Here is a 19,723-nt window from a genome sequence, read left to right as displayed (position 1 = left end):
TTAAATGATTCCCAATTATCATTTAAATTTTTCTGATTAAATACTTCCTCCCAGCTGATTTGGCTCTTAATTCCACAAAGCTAAAAATAACTTTCCCTGCTAGTTGCTCTAGGAGAAACATCCAGTCACTCTGAAACTGAGGGCAGCATTTAGGGCTGTGGGTAGGATGTGGCCCTATAATGACCTTAATTAATTCTGTACCTGATAGGACTTCAAGCATGAGCAGCATCTTTGACTGCTCCATGTTCCTGCTTCAGAAATCTGCAGGACCCCTGGTGCAGTGGTGGGGGAAGGGTTAGTCAAGACAGGAGCCTACTGCAGCTGCCCTGCTGTGATGCAGAAGTGCTGCCCATGGAGAATTCAAGTTCTAGCATGCAGTACTCCATCCTGACTCTCACGGGAGGACCAGTCTATGGGAACTGGTGCAATCTGTGCCTCTGCAAAGCTGTAAGCATTGTCTGTTTGGCAGGTGAGCCCCATTCGGAACCTCTCTGATGGGCAGAAGTGCCGTGTGTGTTTCGCGTGGCTGGCCTGGCAGAATCCCCACATGCTCTTCCTGGATGAACCCACCAACCACTTGGATATAGAAACAATAGATGCCCTGGCAGATGCCATCAACGAGTTTGAGGGAGGAATGATGCTTGTCAGCCATGACTTCAGGCTCATCCAGCAGGTAAGATGGGGGTGGGGTGTTTCGTCAAGTACTTTTCTCAGCCAGTAAATTGGGAGTGGGGCATCTGTCTCTATCAGACCCACTCTAGCTCAGCCAGATGTGACGGGCTGGATGCGTGAATTCCTGGGTGAGATTCTGTGGCCTGTTATGCTGACCACCTAATTTGGCGTAACAGCTATGAATGTGCTTAGCTGAGTTAGTGAACTGCTGGCAGCTGCTTGCCTGCTTTGGCTGGACAAAAAGGGGACAAGAGAGCCTGGGCACCCCTGTGGGGTGGAGAGGGAATCCTCCATCTAGTGCCCCTGTGAGCAGAGCCGCACTAAGGACCAACTTCCTATGTTTTCAGGTTGCCCAAGAGATCTGGGTCTGCGAGAAGCAGACAATCACAAAGTGGCAGGGTGATATCCTCGCTTACAAGGAACATCTCAAGTCAAAACTAGTGGATGAGGAGCCCCAGCTCACCAAAAAGACCCACAACGTGTGAGTGCTGGGGGGGGTCGGTCAGGTGCTCTCCCTAGAGACTGACACAGTGGCCAGCCTGACCCACCCTCCTGCTGACTGGAATCGACTCTGCTGCTATCTCTGTGGTTCTGTTCTAGCATTGCTGCAATATTGCTTCTCCTCGACCCCCGCCATATCTCCACATCTGGACAAACCCTTCCCTTCTATTCCAACTGCACTCAAGCAACTGTATCCACAGCTGGATGGTGTCCCATCCTACATCAGACTTTCCACTCCAGGAGGCTGGAGTCATGGTGATGGCAGTAGGGAATCTGACTTGCAGTGATACAGAAGTGGAGACCCTAGCCCATCTTCTCACCCTTCACCCCCAACTTTCTGCTTCAGTTTAGAAACTTCACTTCAAACTCCTCAGGCCTTGATTTGTTTTTTAATGATTATTTAACAGTGTAATTACCAGATCTGCCTGAGAATCCATCAGTCAATAAAGAGGGAAGAATAGTCTCCTGCTTTCCTTCCTCTTCCTGTGAGGTGCACTGGGCGTGAGAGCGTGGAACTAGCTCTCAGTTAGTGCTGAGCTTCTTGGGTTTTAGTGCATGATACAGGGCCCCATCAGCACCCTGACCTGGACCTGGGGGAAATGCTGGAGTCTTTCCTACTGACACCAAATGCCCCCTGTTAGTAGAGAATAGTCTTCCAGTACAAATACGTACAATGGGGTGATGAGGCAACTATGGGTAACTGAGCTGCAGAGGCACTGAGGTGAGTCGATACAATAGTAACATTCATTTTAGGAGTGCAATAAATAAGAAATGTTAAATAAAAATCTACAAGTCTGTACTTTTCCAGGCCACTTACATGCCTCTATCTTCTTACTGACTTAGCAGAATATGACACAATGCAGCTCTTTCAGTAAGTGAAGATCATGTTTCTTGGGCTGGGCAGTTCTCCCTTACTCATTGGGCTGAAAGGAAGCCAAAATCCAGTCTTTGGTGTTCTCAGTTTCTAGGAGGTTTTTAGAAGGAAATCAGTGCTTGTATCTCCTCAGCCCATGTATAGAGGCTGTGCCAATTTCCAGAATAGGCTAATACTCCATTTGCATGTATTTTGCACTGAGTGAAAGTCAAAAGTGAAGAAGTCAAAATCTTTACACCTGCAAAGTATACTTCCACCGTAGGTAGCTGTCTTGGTATTTGACATATCAGAATGTCATGTGGGATTAAAAATTAGCACTGCACAAAATCAATATGGCACACTCTAAATCAGCTAAACGGGATAAGAGATTTCCAGCTAGTTGTAAATACGGAATCGTCTAGTGTGGTCCTGCATTGAGCTGTTCTCAACCAGTGCTCTTTAATATCTGAATCAATGATCTAGAAGAAAATATAAAATCACTGCTGGCAAAATTTGCAGATGACAAAGATTTATGGGGTGATAATGATGGGGGACAAGTCAGTTGTACAACAGTATTTGAAATACACAGACAGCTGAATTTATCTGAACGGTGTTTCTATACAGCCAAATGCAAGGTCATACATTAGCAACAAAGAATGTAGGTCACATTTAACAGACTGGGGAGCTGTACCCTGAGAAGAAGTGACTCTGGAAAGGAGTTAAAAAGTTACGGTGGAAACATGAGCTCTTAGGGTGTAGCTGTTCAGTTCTGGTGGCAACATTTCAAAACCAATGATTATGAATTGAAAAGTTGTCAGAAAAGTAGTACAAGAATGCTTTGAGGTCTGGAATACTTTCCTTAATGTGAGAGACTTCAAAAGGTCCATTTACTGAATTTGTGCAAGAGAAACTTAAGAGGTGACTTGATCATGGTCTACAAGATAGCGATGCTTTTTGGATCTAGCAGACAAAGGCAGAATGAGATTGAAAGGCTGGGAGCTGAAGCAAGACAGATTTTTACCAGGAAGGGCAACTAAGCATTAGAAGAACTCTAGGGGCTGTGGTGGATTCTCAGTTACATGGAGTCTAACAGACTTGCTGTAGCTCAACCAGATGTTCTGGGTGGGATGGAGGAATCCCTGGCTGAGATTCTCTCCCCTGGGCTAGGCAGGAGGCCAGCCTGGCTGGTCAGAATAGTCCCTTGTGCCCTTACTCTAGGAATTAAACTGGTCTGACTATATGACAGGTTTAAGGATTTATCGTGCTGAACACCCATCTTCAGAAGCCTGACTGGGGCCTCGGAAGCTTGGGGACCAATTGAAGTGGGTGGGGGGAAGAGAATGCTTTTAATTAACAAAAACAATATACAAATCTGATCCAATTATTCAGAATAACAGCCTGTGTCCCAGATGTATTGTGACTGGCTATGTTCAAAGGATGAGCATCCACTCACAGCTCACTTGTGACTAAATATCGTATCTTAGCTGAAGCTCAAGCAGTGTGCGCGTCAGTTGTGCCTGTCCAGGGCTAGGGACAAACACAACCTGGCAGCAAAGGGCTGATTTGGACAGATGAACAATAATCACAAACTATCATGTGCACAAGGTGCTCTCAGGGCTCCAGAGAGCCTCCTTGTGGCAGGCATTCCATGCTCACTGGCCAAGAACAAAGGGGCAGTAATGCCAGGCACACCTCATACTCTTCTGACCACTGCACAGCAGCTCCAGACATGCCAATCTTAACTCAGAGTTCAGTAAATTAATGGGAATAGATTATAAGGCTGGAAGGCACCGCTATGATCATCCAGTCTGGCCACCTGCATCATACAGGCCTTAGGAAGGGACCTCAAGATCCTCTAGTCCAGCCCCCTGGACCAAGCATACTTAACCTGACCATCCCTGGCTTCCCTGCATTAATTCCTGTTTGAACTAGAGCATATCTTCTAGAAAAGCATCCACCTGATGGAGAATCCACCACAACCCTTGGCAAGTTGTTCCAAGGGTTAATAACCCTCGCAGTTAAAAATTTCCTTGTATTAATTTGTCTAGCTTCAGTTTCTATCCATTGAATCTTGTTATACCTTTGTTTGCTCGATGGAAGAACCCTTTGTCCAATTTCTGTTCTTCGTGTAGGTACTTACAGACTTTGATCAAGTCACCCCTTACATTTTTCTGGGTTAAACTAAATAGTTTGAGCTCCTTGGGTGAAATCCAAGAAGATACTTGGGCATTGCAATGTTGAGCATCACCGGGCCTAGGAAATCACAGGAACAACACTGCAATCCCCAAAGCCTGAGTTAGGTACGTAGCCTCCCTATATGATGAATAGGGAGAGATGGGAGCCTAAGAATGCAATCCCCTAAAGCCAGCATGAGAGGGAGGGAGATGCCAATGAGAAGGATGTGTACTAAGTCCATCCCTTCTCAGGCACCCATGTCCAGGCTGCAAGGAGTCTCCTGTCTCTGCTTAATGATCCATGAATCCTGCCCTTAGAGGCAGGTGGCTTAGTATCCCGAGTGTTTCCACACACAACAGCCAGAAGAGGAGATGGTGCCCATATAACTTTTAAGCCAGTGGTTAGAGCATTCAGATGGGATGGGGGGCAGCTGGGTTCAATTCCCCCTTCTTTGCCAGAGTTGGAGAAAGGATTTGAACAGGGGTCTCCCACCTCTCAAAAGAGTGCTTGGATAGGGAAGCTATGGGATATTCTGATGTGGGCTCCCTCAGCCACTCTCTTTGAAGCTGTTCCACTGTGGATTAAATCATTGAAGAGTGACTGGTGCAGGGGGACTGTACTTGGAGTCTCCCACCTCCCAGGGGGTGGGGTATGCCCTAACTACTGGACTGCAGAGTCATTCTCTCACTCTCTGGCCTTTTAACTACTAAGTATTATTCCACAGTATAATAGAACTATCACCACCTCTTCCTCCTGGATTTTGACTGGAATCCGATCCAGTAGGCAGCCTCTGAGCATGCCTACCGGATTAGGTCCTGCATGTGACTTTAGACAGCCAAATGGTTGTCTTGCCTGGGTTGTGAATCGCTCTGGGGCTTAAGTGGGAGACAGGCATCTGGACACCTAGAGGGGAGGCAGCAACACCTCACATGTCCAGAAATAGAAACATAGGTTGCGAAGAAACTTTTCAGGAATGGTCTAGATCAGTGGTTCTCAAACTTTTGTACTGGTGACCCCTTTCACATAGAAAGACTCTGAGTGCGACCCCTCATAAATTAAAAACACTTTTGATATGTTTAACACCATTGTAAATGCTGGAGGCAACGCGGGGTTTGGGGTGGAGGCTGACAGCTGGCGACCCCCCATGTAAGAACCTTGTGACCCCCCGAGTGGTCCAGACTCCCAGTTTGAGAACCCCTGGGCCTGCCATGAGTGCAGGGGAATGGACTAGCTGACTTCTCAAGGCCCTTCCACTCCTAGGACTCTGGGATTCTTGAACTATGGATGCCAGAACTGGAGGCAGTACTGCAGCAGTGGTTGCACCAGAGCCAAATACAGGGGTAGTGTAACCTTGCTCCTTTTACTCAGTATTCCCATTTCTACCTCCAAAGATCGCATGAGCCCTTTTGTGCACAGTGGTGGCCGGGGGCTCATGTTCAGTCGATTAGTCATCAGGACTCAACTCTTTTCCAGAGTCACCACTTCCCAGGATAGAGTCTGCCATTCTGCAAATACGGTCTTCATTCTTTGTTCCTAGCTGGGGAAGGACATTTGGCCAGATTAAAACACATATTGTTTGCTTGTGCCCAGTTTACCAAGTGGTCCAGATTGCTCCATCAGTGTCATCCCCTCTTCATTATTTACCTCTCCATCAGTGTTTGTGTCATCTGCCAACTTAACCAGGAATGATTTTGTTTTCTTCCAGGTCACTAATAAAAATATTAAATATCTTAGGGCCAAGAACTGATCCCTGCAGTACTCCCCTAGAAACATAGCTGCTGGTTGATAATTCCCTGTTTAGTTACATTTTGAGATCTGTCACTTTGTCAATTTTTAATCCATTTAGTATGTGCCTGTGACGCAGGGCTAGCTGTATGTCACATCTGATCCACATGTGGCCTCTAGCCAAGCAGAGATCCTGACACTGACCAACTCTAATCTTGGGGTGACCCATCCACCAAGCTGGACACAGGGCCTGAATCCAATAGACTACTCTGAGCCTTAGGAACAGGCTCTGACTAACTAACCTCTCCCATCCCCATCAGAGATGGGGTCTGACAGTGATGTCTTTTGCTTACTGCTAGAGCCAGACTCTCATGTGCTTCCAACCCCTTTCCCAGCACTGTGCATTGACATTGATTCCTCCACCCAGGTGCAGATAGGAAGCCAGACATGGGACTGGCAGAAGTAGCATATTCATTAGCAAAAAGAAAAGGAGGACTTGTGGCACCTTAGAGACTAACACATTTATTTGAGCAGCATCTGATGAAGTGAGCTGTAGCTCACGAAAGCTTATGCTCAAATAAATGTGTTAGTCTCTAAGGTGCCACAAGCACTCCTTTTCTTTTTGCAGATACAGACTAACACGGCTGCTACTCTGAAACCTGACATTCATTAGTGTTTGTTTGGATTTTCCTGGCTTCCCTCCTGCCCCCCATGGTGAGAGACGCTTGTATTTCCCTGGGGACATGCACTTTGATCCATCTCCCAGGGGATGGGCCAGGAATAAAATTCAATTCAGTGAGATGTTATTGGAAAGACAAGCTGTACAAGTGCTGCCAAAGTGTAAGAAAGAGCCAGACACCCACTTCACCTGCCCTTGGTCAGATGTGTGTGTAACTCTCCCAGGATGATGTCAGATACCATGTGTGGGGTGTAATCACATGTCTAGTCATTACCTTCTGTTCCTGACCTGGCGGCATGGGCTCCATAGCATGAGGCTCTCTGCTTATCTACAGCACCCACGGGCAGGCACAGATTTCATTGATCACCCTTTTATGAGATGTCTTTTATGGTTCTTAATCATCTGAAGGAATCTCGCTCTCATCTGTGGGACGTTGGATAGAAAGCACCTCAGTCTCTCCTCCACCATGTTGGCTACACAGTCACTCCTCTCTGGGTTAAGACTGCTTTGTACCTCATCTCTACCACTAGTTTGTGGTCACTGATTCATCCCCAAGAGAGCTCCAGAGACATCCCCGCAGCCCTGCCTGTCCCCCTGAGGGTGAAGAGATTCACGCTGGCACCAAACACCAGTGGTGTCCATGGAGGCACTACTGCCATAGAGTTCACCCCAGTCTTTGCAATGTGTCCTCTTTTTGCAAGTGGGACATGACTCCAGAGAGGAGCCTGGGCTAGTTTGGATTGGGGATAGGGTCACGCTGGCTTGCAGGGGTCACCTCACTGCAATTGTTCAGCTATAGGGTCAATGTTTCATTGTTGCACACATACTTTGGCACTAGCTGGTTCCAGCAGCTCTTGGGGGAAGGTTGGTTGGTCCCTCTGTTATGATTTACAATCTTCCCACTGAGCAGGGGTAGATCTAGGGGACAACTCTCCAACACCCTGTGCAGACCCATCCTGGTTCTGTTGAGGACAAACCCCCAATCTTTTGCCCTACGCTGGGCTGGCAGAACCTGGCTCTCTCTGAGAGGCTCAGGGCTCTGCCTGTGTTAGACTTTGGCAGTTTGCCAGGCCAATAAAATTTCATTGAACCAAATTAGTTTCCTCTGAGTTCCTCTCTGGGCTGGTGGGGCTCTCACCCAAGGAAGAATTGCTGGCTGGATCCACTCCGGGAGCTCCTCTGATGAGGTTCAACAAGACAAGTGCAGAGTCCTGCACTTAGGATGGAAGAATCCCAGGCACTGCTACAGACTAGGAACTGAATGGCTCGGCAGCAGTTGTGCAGAAAAGAACCTAGGGGTTACAGTGCATGAGAAGTTGGATATGAGTCAACAGTGTGCCCTTGTTGCCAAGAAGGCTAATGGGCTTTTGGGCTGTATAAGTAGGGGCTTTGCCAGCAAATTGAGGGACATGATCATTCCCCTCTATTGGACATTGGTGAGGCCTCATCTGGAGTACTGTGTCCAGTTTTGGGCCCCACACTACAAGAAGGATGTGGAAAAATTGGAAAGAGTCTAGCAGAGGGCAACAAAAATGATTAGGGGACTGGAACACATGACTTATGAGGAGCGGCTGAGGGAACTGGGATTGTTTAGTCTGCGGAAGAGAAGAATGAGCAGGGATTTGATAGCTGCTTTCAACTACCTGAAAGGGGGTTCCAAAGAGGATGGATCTAGACTGTTCTCAGTGGTAGTGGATGACAGAACGAGGAGTAATGGTCTCAGGTTGCAGTGGGGGAGGTTTAGGTTGGATGTTAGGAAAAACTTTTTCACTAGGAGGGTGGTGAAGCACTGGAATGGGTTACCTAGGGAGGTGGTGGAATCTCCTTCCTTAGAAGTTTTTAAGGTCAGGCTTGACAAAGCCCTGGCTGGGATGATTTAGTTGGGGATTGGTCCTGCTTTGAGCAGGGGGTTGGACTAGATGACCTCCTGAGGTCCCTTCCAACCCTGATATTCTATGATTGATCCTTAGTGGTCTCACCTGTGGCAGGTGATACCCTCACTATATAGCCATCTGTAGTGGTTTGCAGGCTGGCTTGTGATGTCTGGAGAGGTATCAAGAATGAGTGCAGAAGCTGGGAAGAAGCGAGGCCGAGCCCCTGCCTCTGGGGACAAGAAATCTAAGAGGAAGGTGAAGAGGAGGGAGACCTACTCAGTCTATATCTACAAAGTGCTGAAACAGGTGAGTGAGGGGCTTATCCCACCTGGCTATTCATAGAATCATAGAATATCAGGGTTGGAAGGGACCTCAGGAGGTCATCTAGTCCAACCCCCTGCTCAAAAGCAGGACCCATACCCAATTAAATCATCCCAGCCAGGGCTTTGTCAAGCCTGACCTTAAAAACTTCTAAGGAAGGAGATTCCACCACCTCCCTAATCAATTCTAGCCATTATGTTGTTACCCCTACAGGTGGGGTGGGATTCCCAGAAGGAGACTGTGTGTGTGTGTGTGTGTCTGTGTTAATGTGAGTGTATCCGCGTCTGAGTGTGTGTGTCTGATTCCAACCTCCTTAGGTCTCTGGGTGGTCTGAGCTAACTGAGGGGAGGCACTGAAGAGGGGCATAGGACCTGCAAGATCCTAAGGGGTGGCCTATCCTAGCCCTCACCTGGGACCTAGGACAGGATTGTTGCTAGTAGCCCCAGTGCTACTACCCCTCCTGTATGCAAATATTCCTGGTCTGACTCAATCACTCTTTGACCAATGCCTCTCTCTAGTGTCTTAACACGCAAACTCCACTCCTTCTGGGCTTAGTCATCGTTTGTCAATTACACCTGTTCCTAGGCAGTCCATTAGCTCCCCCAGTCAGTCAGTAGCTCTGAAATCAGTGGGCCACAGATAAGTGCAGGGTTCCTGTGTTGTCCTCCCAGAGCCCTAGCGACAAGGGCTGTCCTTCCCCCACGCCAGGATGTGAGAGGCACATACAGCCAGGGTGGGAAGCACCAGTACTGGGCTCTTGAGCAACCTAGAGAAATACTCTACATAAAGTTGGGGGAGGGAGTTGGCAGCTGCTATGGCCCTGCTGGGTTCCCATGGCAAAGTCCTGCTTGATGGCTCTGTTCCCTAGCTCTGCAGGCTAGTGCAGAGTGAACTGCGGGAAGTAGGTAGTAGCCAAGGGCTCCCCTCCCCAATATCTAGTGGGGTTGTGCTGACACCTGTGTGATGAGTATGCTATTGCTCACCCCCTGAGCAGGGGGCTGCACGGTGTGCAGTCTATATGAAACACCCACCATCACCACCTGCTGTCCCCAATCCCAAGATGGGTGACCTCTGTGGCAGAGATTGCCTGCAGCACCAGGCTGGGACTGGCCGACTGCCGGCACATTTCATTAGGGTGTGCACCCAGGGAATTTTATTTATTTTTAAAGGTGAACATTTATTGAATACTCAGTCGTAAAGGACATTATTTTTATTCATCAAACAAACTAAAGAAACTAAAAATTAAATTTAATCTTTTTTAAATTAACAACTAAACTTTACTTAAATACAAACTTAAAAAATGAGACCCAAAATAACAAATTTTTCTGTAGTGATAACCAGGCGTAGACAACTGTAGAGTCAATTTTCATGATCTTTATCTTTAACCAGATAATGAGCTAACCCAAATTGACCAAAACAGATTAAGGCTTCTTCATCTTCCTGTCCTAGAGAATGAGAGGTTGCTCACCAGGTGTTAAGGACTTAAATTCCTCAATCACCTCCCTGTAATTAACTGACAAAGCCAATTCTTGCTCAATGTACAAAATCGTGAGGGATTTGAAGTGCTGTTGGGACACTGTACTTCCGTGCCACTCGCCTGAGGCCGGACTGGAGTTGTCTTGGCTTATGACCGGTCCGTCTGGAGCCCGGAGTCGTGCCCTCCTTAGGGTCACAGGCCCTTATTGCTTCTCCTGTCAGCTGCCTTCACGGGTCCAGAAATGCCCCGTCTGCCTGCTGTGCCCTGCTGTCCGTCCCTTTCCTGCAGCTCCCCTGGGGCAAGGGAAGGGCCGGAGGCAGGCCCGGGGTGGAGCTAGTTACCACCCCGTCTCGCACGCTTCCCTTTCCGGCCAGGTTCACCCTGACACGGGCATCTCCTCGAAGGCCATGAGCATCATGAACTCCTTCGTGAACGACGTCTTCGAGCGCATCGCCACGGAGGCCTCCCGCCTCGCGCAATACAACAAGCGCTCCACCATCACCAGCCGCGAGGTGCAGACTGCCGTCCGCCTGCTGCTGCCGGGGGAGCTGGCCAAGCACGCCGTGTCCGAGGGCACCAAAGCGGTCACCAAGTACACCAGCAGCAAGTGATCGCCAGGCCAGCGTGCGGGGCGCCGGTGGCTCTGTCCCTGCCCCCGGAATAAAGCTGACACCCTCTACGGGAGCAGTGCGAGTCTGACTCCGCCATCGCCCGGGGCTGCCCCCGCCCCAGCCGGGCCTGGGCTGCAGGGCCGTGGGACAAGGGCCGCGAGGGGATCCCGGGGGGCGGGCTGGGGCCACAGGGGGGCGAGGGCAGCAGCCGCCCCGCCGGGAGCAGTGCGGGGGCCCGGGCTGTGCGGGGGCCCGGGCTGTGCGGGGGCCCGGGCTGTGCGGGGGCCCAGCTGTGTGGGGGCCGGGGCGCTGCCTGCAGGGGCCCGCTCGGCTCCTCTCCGCTACACGTGGCGGGGCAGCGATGAGCCTTCTGCCATCTCCACGGCAACAGCCCGCGCAATGGGGGGCGGGGTTGGGTCTCCGGGGCGACGGAAGAACCCCCTGTGCGGGGCAGCCCCGGGGGCGGCGTGGAGCGGGCGTGGGCGTCATGTCCAGCCGGTGAGGCCTGGCGTAGGGGGCTGGGGGAAGCCTGGGCCGCCCCTTGGCCCCGGGCCTGGTGTGGTGGGGGGCGGCGGGGGGAGTTAGGGCAGTGTGTGGGCACTGCAGGGGGGTCTGAGGGGCACAGGGGTATTGTGGGGTGTGGGCACTGGGGCAATGGGGGGGTTGAGGGTCACAGGGGTATTGTGCGGGGAGATCAGTACATCATGAGGGGCGTGGGCACCAGGGTGATGGGGTGGAGGTTTGGTGAAGGACAGAAAGAAGCCGTCTGACTTTGGGCTCCTGGAGGGGAGGCGGGCGCTCTAAGCTGGGTTGCAATTGGGGGTTGGGGGGCTGGTAGTGCCCATCCATACACAGACATTACCCCAAATCACTGAAGCTGTAAATTACACCTGCTGCAGTTATGTGCGGTCCCTGTGCAAACAGCCCATGGGCCCCAGGGATGGGGCCGTTCCACTGGAGGGAGGACAAGGGGGTAGTTAGGCCCCAACATTGTGGGCTTTGGCCACATCTGCAGCCCCCTGGCCCTGAGAAGATGTCCTGCTCTCTAGCACCTACACGAGGATGTGGCTCGAGTCCCAGGCTGCCCTAAAGGAGCTGCTGGCCCAGGAGCTGCCGTCTCAGCCCCCACAGCCTGAGAAGGACCAGAGGCTGTTCTTCCACATGCTGGCCACCCTGTTCCTGCGCTACACACAGATCCTGCGCTGCCTGGAGGCCTGCTATGACCAGATGGTGCATCCGCAGAAGCGCCGGGTGCTGGAGCACGTGCTCGATGGGGTGATGGGCCGGGTGCTGGAGCTCAAGAATGAGATGGTGGAGACTGAGCTCTCGGAGTATCACTACATGGATGATGTGCTGCAGGACCTCAAGCTCACCCCAGTGAGAGGGGCCAGGGGTGAAGGGGGGCGGGGCCCTTGGGCTGCATGGGGCCTAGGGGCAGTGCCCTTGGGGTGCAGCATCTTGATATAAGATGTGCAGTGAACTGGCCTTGGGATGGGGGGATGCTGTGTCGTGGGGTGGGAGTGGGGCAGTGTCCGGGTGTGCTGTCCTAGCCTGGGTGCCCAGTGTTGTTGGGGTGCACTGAGCCACTACCGTCCCACACCAGTAATGTTGGTTGGCTGCAGGATGGGGAGGCAAAGGTGCAGTGTTGGAGCACTGAGCTAGCTCTGGGTGAGGGAGGGGCAGTGTCATGGGGGGCACTGTAGTGGCGGGGGGAGGGGCAGTGTGGGTGGGGTGCTCCATACTGGTGTCGTGTAGGGGTGGCACATTGCTGGCGTGGGATAGCAGTGTCATTAGGGTGTATTGTTCTGGGGTGGGGTAATCTCTGCAACACGCTCCCTCCCCCCACAGAGAGGAAGCATTGTAGGGCAGATACTGACTCCAGTGCATTGTCTGGCTGGGGATGTATCTTTGAAGAGGGGTGGCTTGTGCTGACATGTGGCAAAGAATGTGAAGAGAAGATGTTTTGATTGCTAATACTGTATCCCAGTCCTAGGAGTCTGGATAATATGGAAGAGGAAATGGAATTTTTCACCATTGAGAAGAAATGTTATAACTGGTATATGGTAGCTCAGGTGTGAGCTGCATTTGTGATCTCTCCCTGGATGCTCTGCCTGTCGCTTGCAAAATCTGCCAGAATGGAAATCATGGGGTAACCTCCCTTTAGACTAGGTCACCCCCGTTTCCACCTCCCTGTTGTGGTTACAGGGTGAGCAATGTCTTACACCTCCTCTGGAATCTCTCTTGAGTGCACCCCTCAGGTGACTGGTTCTGCTTCCTCCCCTCTGTCTCCGGGGGTGGGGGTGCCTGCAGTTCTACCCCTCAGACTGGATCCTGGTGTGTCAGCCCCCTTCTTTCCAAACATGTCATGACTGGCCCAGCTGCAGTTGGTACATGCAAGACAGTCCTCTCAGTGCCTGTAACCTGCTGGTGTTTAAAGTGACTCAACAGCTTCTTCCAGACAGATGCATTGTCCATTAGCCCAAAGATACACAGCAAGCAGAAGAATGGGCAAACCACCTGAGGTCCACATAATCCAGCATGTAGTGGTGTTTGAGCAGTCTGGAGAGTGACTCCAGCACCTGAAAGCCCTGATGGAATGGTGCTCCGGCACAACACCTGGCACATGGGGTCACAGCACCACTCATATTTGGCCCATCTGTCCCTCCGTCATGAGGATGGAAGGATGGCTGAGCCAAATATAGTTGGGGATTGGCCCTGCTTTGAGCAGGGGGTTGGACTAGATGACTTCCTGAGGTCCCTTCCAACCTTGATATTCTATGAAATATGAGTGGAGTTGCAACCAGGCATAGAATATCAGGGTTGGAAGGGACCTCAGGAGGTCATCTAGTCCAACCCCCTGCTCAAGCCAGGACCAATCCCTAACTAAATCATCCCAGCCAGGGCTTTGTCAAGCCTCACCTTAATAATATCTAAGGAAGGAGATTCCACCACCTCCTTGGTAACGCATTCCAGTGCTTCACAACCCTCCTAGTGAAAAAGATTTTCCTAATATCCAACCTGAACCTCCCCCACTGCAACTTGAGACCATTACTCCTTGTTCTGTCATCTGCTACCAGTGAGAACAGTCTAGATCCATCCTCTTTGGAACCCCCTTTCAGGTAGTTGAAAGCAGCTATCAAATCCCCCCTCATTCTTCTGTTCTGTAGACTAAATAATCCCAGTTCCCTCCGCCTCGCCTCATAAATCATGTGTTCCAGTCCCCTAATCATTTTTGTTGCCCTCCGCTGGACGTCTTCCAATTTTTCCACATCCTTCTTGTAGCGTGGGGCCCAAAACTGTACACAGTACTCTAGATGAGGCCTCACCAATGTCAAATAGAGGGGAACGATCACATCCCTCGATCTGCTGGCAATGCCCCTACATATACATCCCAAAATGCCATTGGCCTTCTTGGCAACAAGGGCACACTATTGACTCATTCAGCTTCTTGTCCACTGTAACCCCTAGGTCCTTTTCTACAGAACTGCTGCTGAGCCATTCGGTCCCTAGTCTGTAGCGGTGCATGGGATTCTTCCATCCTAAGTGCAGGACTCTGCACTTGTCCTTGTTGAACCTCATCAGATTTCTTTTGGCCCAATCCTCTAATTTGTCTGGGTCCCTCTGTATTCTATCTACCTCTCCTCCCAGTTTAGTGTCATTTGTGAACTTGCTGAGGGTGCAATTAATCCCATCATCCAGATCATTAATAAAGATGTTGAACAAAACTGTCCCCAGGACCAGCCCTTGGAGCACTCCACTTGATACTGGCTGCCAACTAGACATCGAGCCATTGATCACTTCCCATTGAGCTCGACAATCTAGCCAGCTTTCTATCCACCTTTAGTCCATTCATCCAGCCCATACTTCTTTAACTTGCTGGCTAAAGTACTGTGGGAGCCAGTGTCAAAAGCTTTGCTAAAGTCAAGGAACAACACGTCCACTGCTTTCCCCTCATCCACAGAGCCAGTTATCTCATCAAAGAAGGCAATTCGATTAGTCAGGCATGACTTGCCCTTAGTGAATGCCCTTGAAGGTCTACAACAGTGGTCAGCAAACTTCAGCATGTGGCCCTCAGGGTAACCTGCTGGCGGGCCACGAGACATTTTGTCTACATTGACAGTCCGCAGGCACGGCGCCCCGCAGCTCCCAGTGGCTGCGGTTTGCCGTTCCCGGCCAATGGGAGCTGTGGGAAGCGGCGGCCAGCATATCCCTGTGGCCTGCGCTCCTGATTTTAAGATTCCAGTCATGTGACATGTCCCACCAGGTTTCAGTAATGCTATGGAGAACAGTGAAATCTGTACTGTTTGGATGAACATTATATGTAACACAGTCTCCTGGCCTGATGTTATTCTGGGTGACTGCATGGAGCTGAATCAAAGGAGGCTGTAAAGGGGAACAAACTGGAAAGGAAACAATGACCGAGATAATGCATCTCCAGTGATAATGGCAAGGGTCCTTAAGGGAAAAATGGGTGAACAGGTAACTGGAAAATAACCTGGCTGAGGGACAGGAAGGTAGGTAACAGGCCTATTTTCCCAAGACTAGAGCCTAAAGCGAAAAGAAGCCTGCCTCAAGGTGAGCAGGACCCAGCAGCTTGGAGAGAAAAACTGCAGGAGGAGAAACAGCCTTCTGACAGCTCTGCCTACATAAGGAAGGCAGGGCCTTTAGGGATGTGGCTGAGGCAGCTGGGCTCACCTGACCTTTGAGAAAGGTGCTGAGCTGTAGGTAAGACCCATCATGTAGTGCTAAATTTTAATAGTGCAGGAGGCCTGCAGAAATGATAGGACTCATGTTGATAATTCTGTCATGTGTAAAACAGATTTTGGAGACTCTTGTGTGTGGTAACACCATAAGATAAAACACTCGTATTCAAAAGCTAACTAACATTATCAGAAAATTTTACCTAACTGAAAATCAGCAATGATGAGGATTTACATGATGGGTATTTATTACTAATGTGGTATCAACAAACTGCATGCTGAACTTTAAAACAAAGTAGCAAGGCACAGCCAAAGATGGCTTGGATAATATCAACTTTTCCATACATCACAATTAAGCGATCGCCTTCTCATTTGATTTATTGTCAGGTTAATCACAGAAACGAAGGAATCTGTTTTCTAAGCTTGCCCAGAAGCAGCAAAGATCCGCTGTTAACACCTGGCAAGAAGAGGTGCCAGCACTATCGGCTAGATAGCTTTGAAATCTTTAAGATAAACACAGAGCAGCAACTACAATTGACAAGAAGTAGATTTGCGGCCACGGGCAACAGGCAAGCAAGCGTCTGAGCTCTCAAGCCGCTTTGTTTCATAGACACTTTGTCCCTCTGAAACAGCAACACAGAATGACAGGCCCCATTGGCTCTCAGAACAAACCCCTGCTCTGCTCCTGTGCTGACCCAGGACTGCTCAGCAAACCAGCCCCATCTCACGCATAGCCAACCACAGACCCCTGAATGCCCCACTCATACCTCAGCAACCCTCCACCACCACCACCCATCTCATCAGCCCTGATGCACACGCCAGCCCCAACACTTCGGCCCCACTGTCCACAGCTCCCGACTCCAGCACCCCAAAGCACCCCCACCCTTCACCCTGTAGTCCCCTACCATTCCCCACTCACCCTATAGCCCCCAAGCCCCTCGCCCACCACCCATAGGACATAGCTAGCCACTCACTGCCTGGACCTGTGGTGGAGTACTCCGCTCCCAATCCAGAGCGGTGGCTCCTGACTCTGGCTGACCAACGGCTCCACTCTCTCCCATCGCCCAGCTGTACTCACATGATGTGGGCCACATTGAAGAGAAAAGTGGTGTCATGACCAGGCACACAGGAGTGCAGCACTACCCAGGTGTGGCCCAGGTAGCTGCTCATCCATCATGATGGAGGGCCAAACCTGAGTGGCACTGGAATCCAATAAGCCTAGTTGCAACGCTCAAACTTGGATCCCTGTCCCCATCCCCAAATGTCAGACAGGAGCCACTGGGTCAAACCCCAGCAATGTTGCAGCCTCTCATGCCACAGTATTCTTGCCAGCAAGTTAAAGAAGTATGGGCTGGATGAATGAACGATAAGGTGGCTAGATTGTCAGGCTCAACGGGTAGTAATCAATGGCTCCATGTCTAGTTGGCAGCCGGTATCAAGTGGAGTGCCCCAAGGGTCGGTCCTGGGGCCGGTTTTGTTCAATATCTTCATTAATGATCTGGAGGATGGTGTGGATTGCACCCTCAGCAAGTTTGCAGATGACACTAAACTGGGAGGAGAGGGAGATACGCTGAAGAGAAAAGTGGTGTCATGACCAGGCACACAGGAGTGCAGCACTACTCAGGTGTGGCCCAGGTAGCTGCTCATCCATCATGATGGAGGCCAAACCTGAGTGGCACTGGGATTGTTTAGTCTGCGGAATTGAAGAACGAGGGGGGATTTGATAGCTGCTTTCAACTACCTGAAAGGGGGTTCCAAAGAGGATGGCTCTAGACTGTTCTCAGTGGTAGCAGATGACAGAACAAGGAGTAATGGTCTCAAGTTGCAGTGGGGGAGGTTTAGGTTGGATATTAGGAAACACTTTTTCACTAGGAGGGTGGTGAAACACTGGAATGCGTTACCTAGGGAGGTGGTGGAATCTCCTTCGTTTGAGGTTTTTAAAGTCAGGCTTGACAAAGCCCTGGCTGGGATGATTTAGTTGGGGATTGGTCCTGCTTTGAGCAGGGGGTTGGACTAGATGACCTCCTGAGGTCCCTTCCAACCCTGATATCTCTATGATCAAATTAAAATAGAGAACAGGATGTGGATAAGCACCTTTCTGTAATGTGTGAAAAGAAAGTGTGGTGTTATGGGGTACTTTCATTTGGTGGAGGTTGCATGGCCAGTAGTAAAACATTAGTAGATTTTCTGAAAGTTGTAGATTATTTTCTAACACAAAAGTTATTACAGCCAACATGAAGTAACTATCCATTGTGCTGGATAGAGACGAATTAATCACTGAACTGGAAGCTGTTGGTTGCCTAGGGACCAGTGATCATTGACCTGATTGCATTTATTATGGGTGAACAGAGGACAGTTCTTACCTGTAATGTATATACTTGATGTTTCAAAAGAGTGAATTTCCCATAGGTAAATCTGAGTGAAACTGATTGCAAGAGACAAATTAAACAGGACAGTGTGAATGAAAATTGGGAGCTCTTTAAGGAGAGTTTATTAGATGACCAAAAAGCCATGGTTCCACAATCAGGAAAGAGGACAACTTTGGCTAAAAGCCCATCCTCTTTCAATGGGGAAGTGAAGGCAGCAATTAGCAATAAGAAAGCAATATAAAACAAATAGAAAATGGGGAATATGTATAGCAATCAATATAAATGAGAAGTTGTGAAGTGTATAAAATTGATAAGGGAAGCTAAAGACATCAGGGAAAAAATCTGAGAGTGGCAGGTCTAAGGACAATAAGAAGGATTTTTAAAAGTATATTAAGGACACAAGAAATTCTAACAATGGTATAATTAGATGGTAACAGTAAAATTTTTAATGCGGAAAAGGCAGCAGTGTTCAATAAATATTCTGTATTTGGAAAGAAGCAGGATGATGTATTCCTATCACATGAGAATCCTGAAATATTTTCCAGTCCATTAGTAACGAAGGAGCATGTTAGATGGGATCTATTAGGGATAAACACTTTTAAATCAGCAGGGCTAGATAGCCAGTGTTTAATCCATTTACAATCAAGTTAACTGATAGGCCGCAAAATGTAATTGTAAAAATGGAATTGTCATCAAGCAGGTGTATTTTCAGTGGCTTCTACAGGGACCAATCTTGGCTCTATGCTATTTAATATTTTGATCAATGACCTAGATGAAAACAAACTCATCACTGATGAGATGACACAATAATTGGGGGAATGGTAAACGAGGAAGAAGACATTTACTGACAGAGCAATCTAGATTACTTGGTAAACTGGGTGTAAACCAACTATATGTTTTTAATACTGCTAAATGTATACATTTAGGACTAACGAATGTAGGCCATACTTTCAGGATGGGGGTGCTATCCTGGAGGCAGTGGCTCTGAAAAAGATTTTGGGGGAGTGGTGGATAATCAGTTGAACATGTGTTTATTTTACCTCTGTATTGGTCACTAGTGTGACCACTGCTGGAATACTGTGTTCCATTCTGGTGTCCCCAATCCAAGAAGGATGTTGATTAAATTGAAAACGGTTCAGAGAAGAGCCATGTGAATGCTTAAAGGATTAGATTCAAACTGCTCAATCAGTGTCTCTGTTTAGCTTAACAAAGAGAATCCTAGAACCATAGGGTTAGAAGGGACCACAAGGGTCATCTAGTCTAATCCTCTGCAAAGATGGAGGATTTGTTGTGTCTGATCCATCCAAGACAGGGCTATTCAACCTCCTTTGGAAAACCTCCAGTGAAGGAGCTTCTACAACCTCCCTAGGCCTCTGTTCCATTGTCCGACTGTTCTTACAGTTAGGAAGCTTTTTTTCTGAGATTTCATCTAAATGTGCTGTGCTGTAGTTTGAACCCATTGTCTCTTGTCCTGCCACTGTGGCAAGAGAGAACAGTTTTTCTCCATCTTTCATGGCAGCCCTTCAAATATTTGAGGACTGTCATGTTCCCTCTTAATCTCCTCTTTTCCAAACTAAACATACCCAGTTTCTTCAGCCTTTGCTCACATGTCTGCATTTCATCCCTTTGATCATCTTTGAAAAGGAGTACTTGTGGCACCTTAGAGACTAACCAATTTATTAGAGCATAAGCTTTCGTGAGCTACAGCTCACTTCATCAGATGCATATCGTGGAAACATATCTGATGAAGTGAGCTGTAGCTCACG

At 49.2% G+C, this 19,723-nt stretch overlaps 3 protein-coding genes across 5 annotated transcripts in view; all 3 read left to right on the top strand.

The window, feature by feature from the left end:
• ABCF2 (ATP binding cassette subfamily F member 2) overlaps positions 1 to 1,635 on the top strand; it is a 29,464-nt gene extending 27,829 nt beyond the window's left edge. For all 3 annotated transcript variants that reach the window (XM_073334991.2, XM_073334989.2, XM_073334992.2), the window contains 2 exons: positions 470 to 673; positions 1,020 to 1,635. In XM_073334991.2, coding sequence (XP_073191092.1) covers positions 470 to 673; positions 1,020 to 1,157 — 342 coding nt within the window. In that variant the 3' untranslated portion in view covers positions 1,158 to 1,635. The remainder of the gene's footprint in view (positions 1 to 469; positions 674 to 1,019) is intronic.
• Positions 1,636 to 8,564: 6,929 nt separating this feature from the next.
• H2BK1 (H2B.K variant histone 1) lies at positions 8,565 to 10,892 on the top strand. Its single transcript, XM_073329608.1, has 2 exons — positions 8,565 to 8,785; positions 10,652 to 10,892. The coding sequence occupies exons 1-2, from the start codon at positions 8,645 to 8,647 to the stop codon at positions 10,886 to 10,888; spliced, it is 378 nt and encodes a 125-aa protein (XP_073185709.1). The 5' UTR covers positions 8,565 to 8,644; the 3' UTR covers positions 10,889 to 10,892.
• A 395-nt stretch (positions 10,893 to 11,287) lies between these two features.
• Positions 11,288 to 19,723, top strand: part of DRC11L (dynein regulatory complex subunit 11 like) — an 82,899-nt gene continuing 74,463 nt past the window's right edge. Inside the window, exons 1-2 of the mRNA XM_073329700.1 lie at positions 11,288 to 11,366; positions 11,922 to 12,265. Coding sequence (XP_073185801.1) covers positions 11,288 to 11,366; positions 11,922 to 12,265 — 423 coding nt within the window. The remainder of the gene's footprint in view (positions 11,367 to 11,921; positions 12,266 to 19,723) is intronic.

The sequence above is a fragment of the Lepidochelys kempii genome, chromosome 2, assembly GCF_965140285.1.
Source record: "Lepidochelys kempii isolate rLepKem1 chromosome 2, rLepKem1.hap1, whole genome shotgun sequence".
Lineage (NCBI taxonomy): Eukaryota > Metazoa > Chordata > Testudines > Cheloniidae > Lepidochelys > Lepidochelys kempii.
The sequence above is the reverse complement of the archived record's forward strand: the minus strand, read 5'-3'. Positions and strand labels throughout refer to the sequence as shown.

Bases quoted from the DNA above. Each gene is read 5' to 3' on its own strand.
- H2BK1 (XM_073329608.1), top strand. From the start codon at position 8,645: ATGTCTGGAGAGGTATCAAGAATGAGTGCAGAAGCTGGGAAGAAGCGA. The intron at 8,786-10,651 runs GTGAGTGAGGGG...CTTTCCGGCCAG, and splicing joins TCTACAAAGTGCTGAAACAG to GTTCACCCTGACACGGGCAT.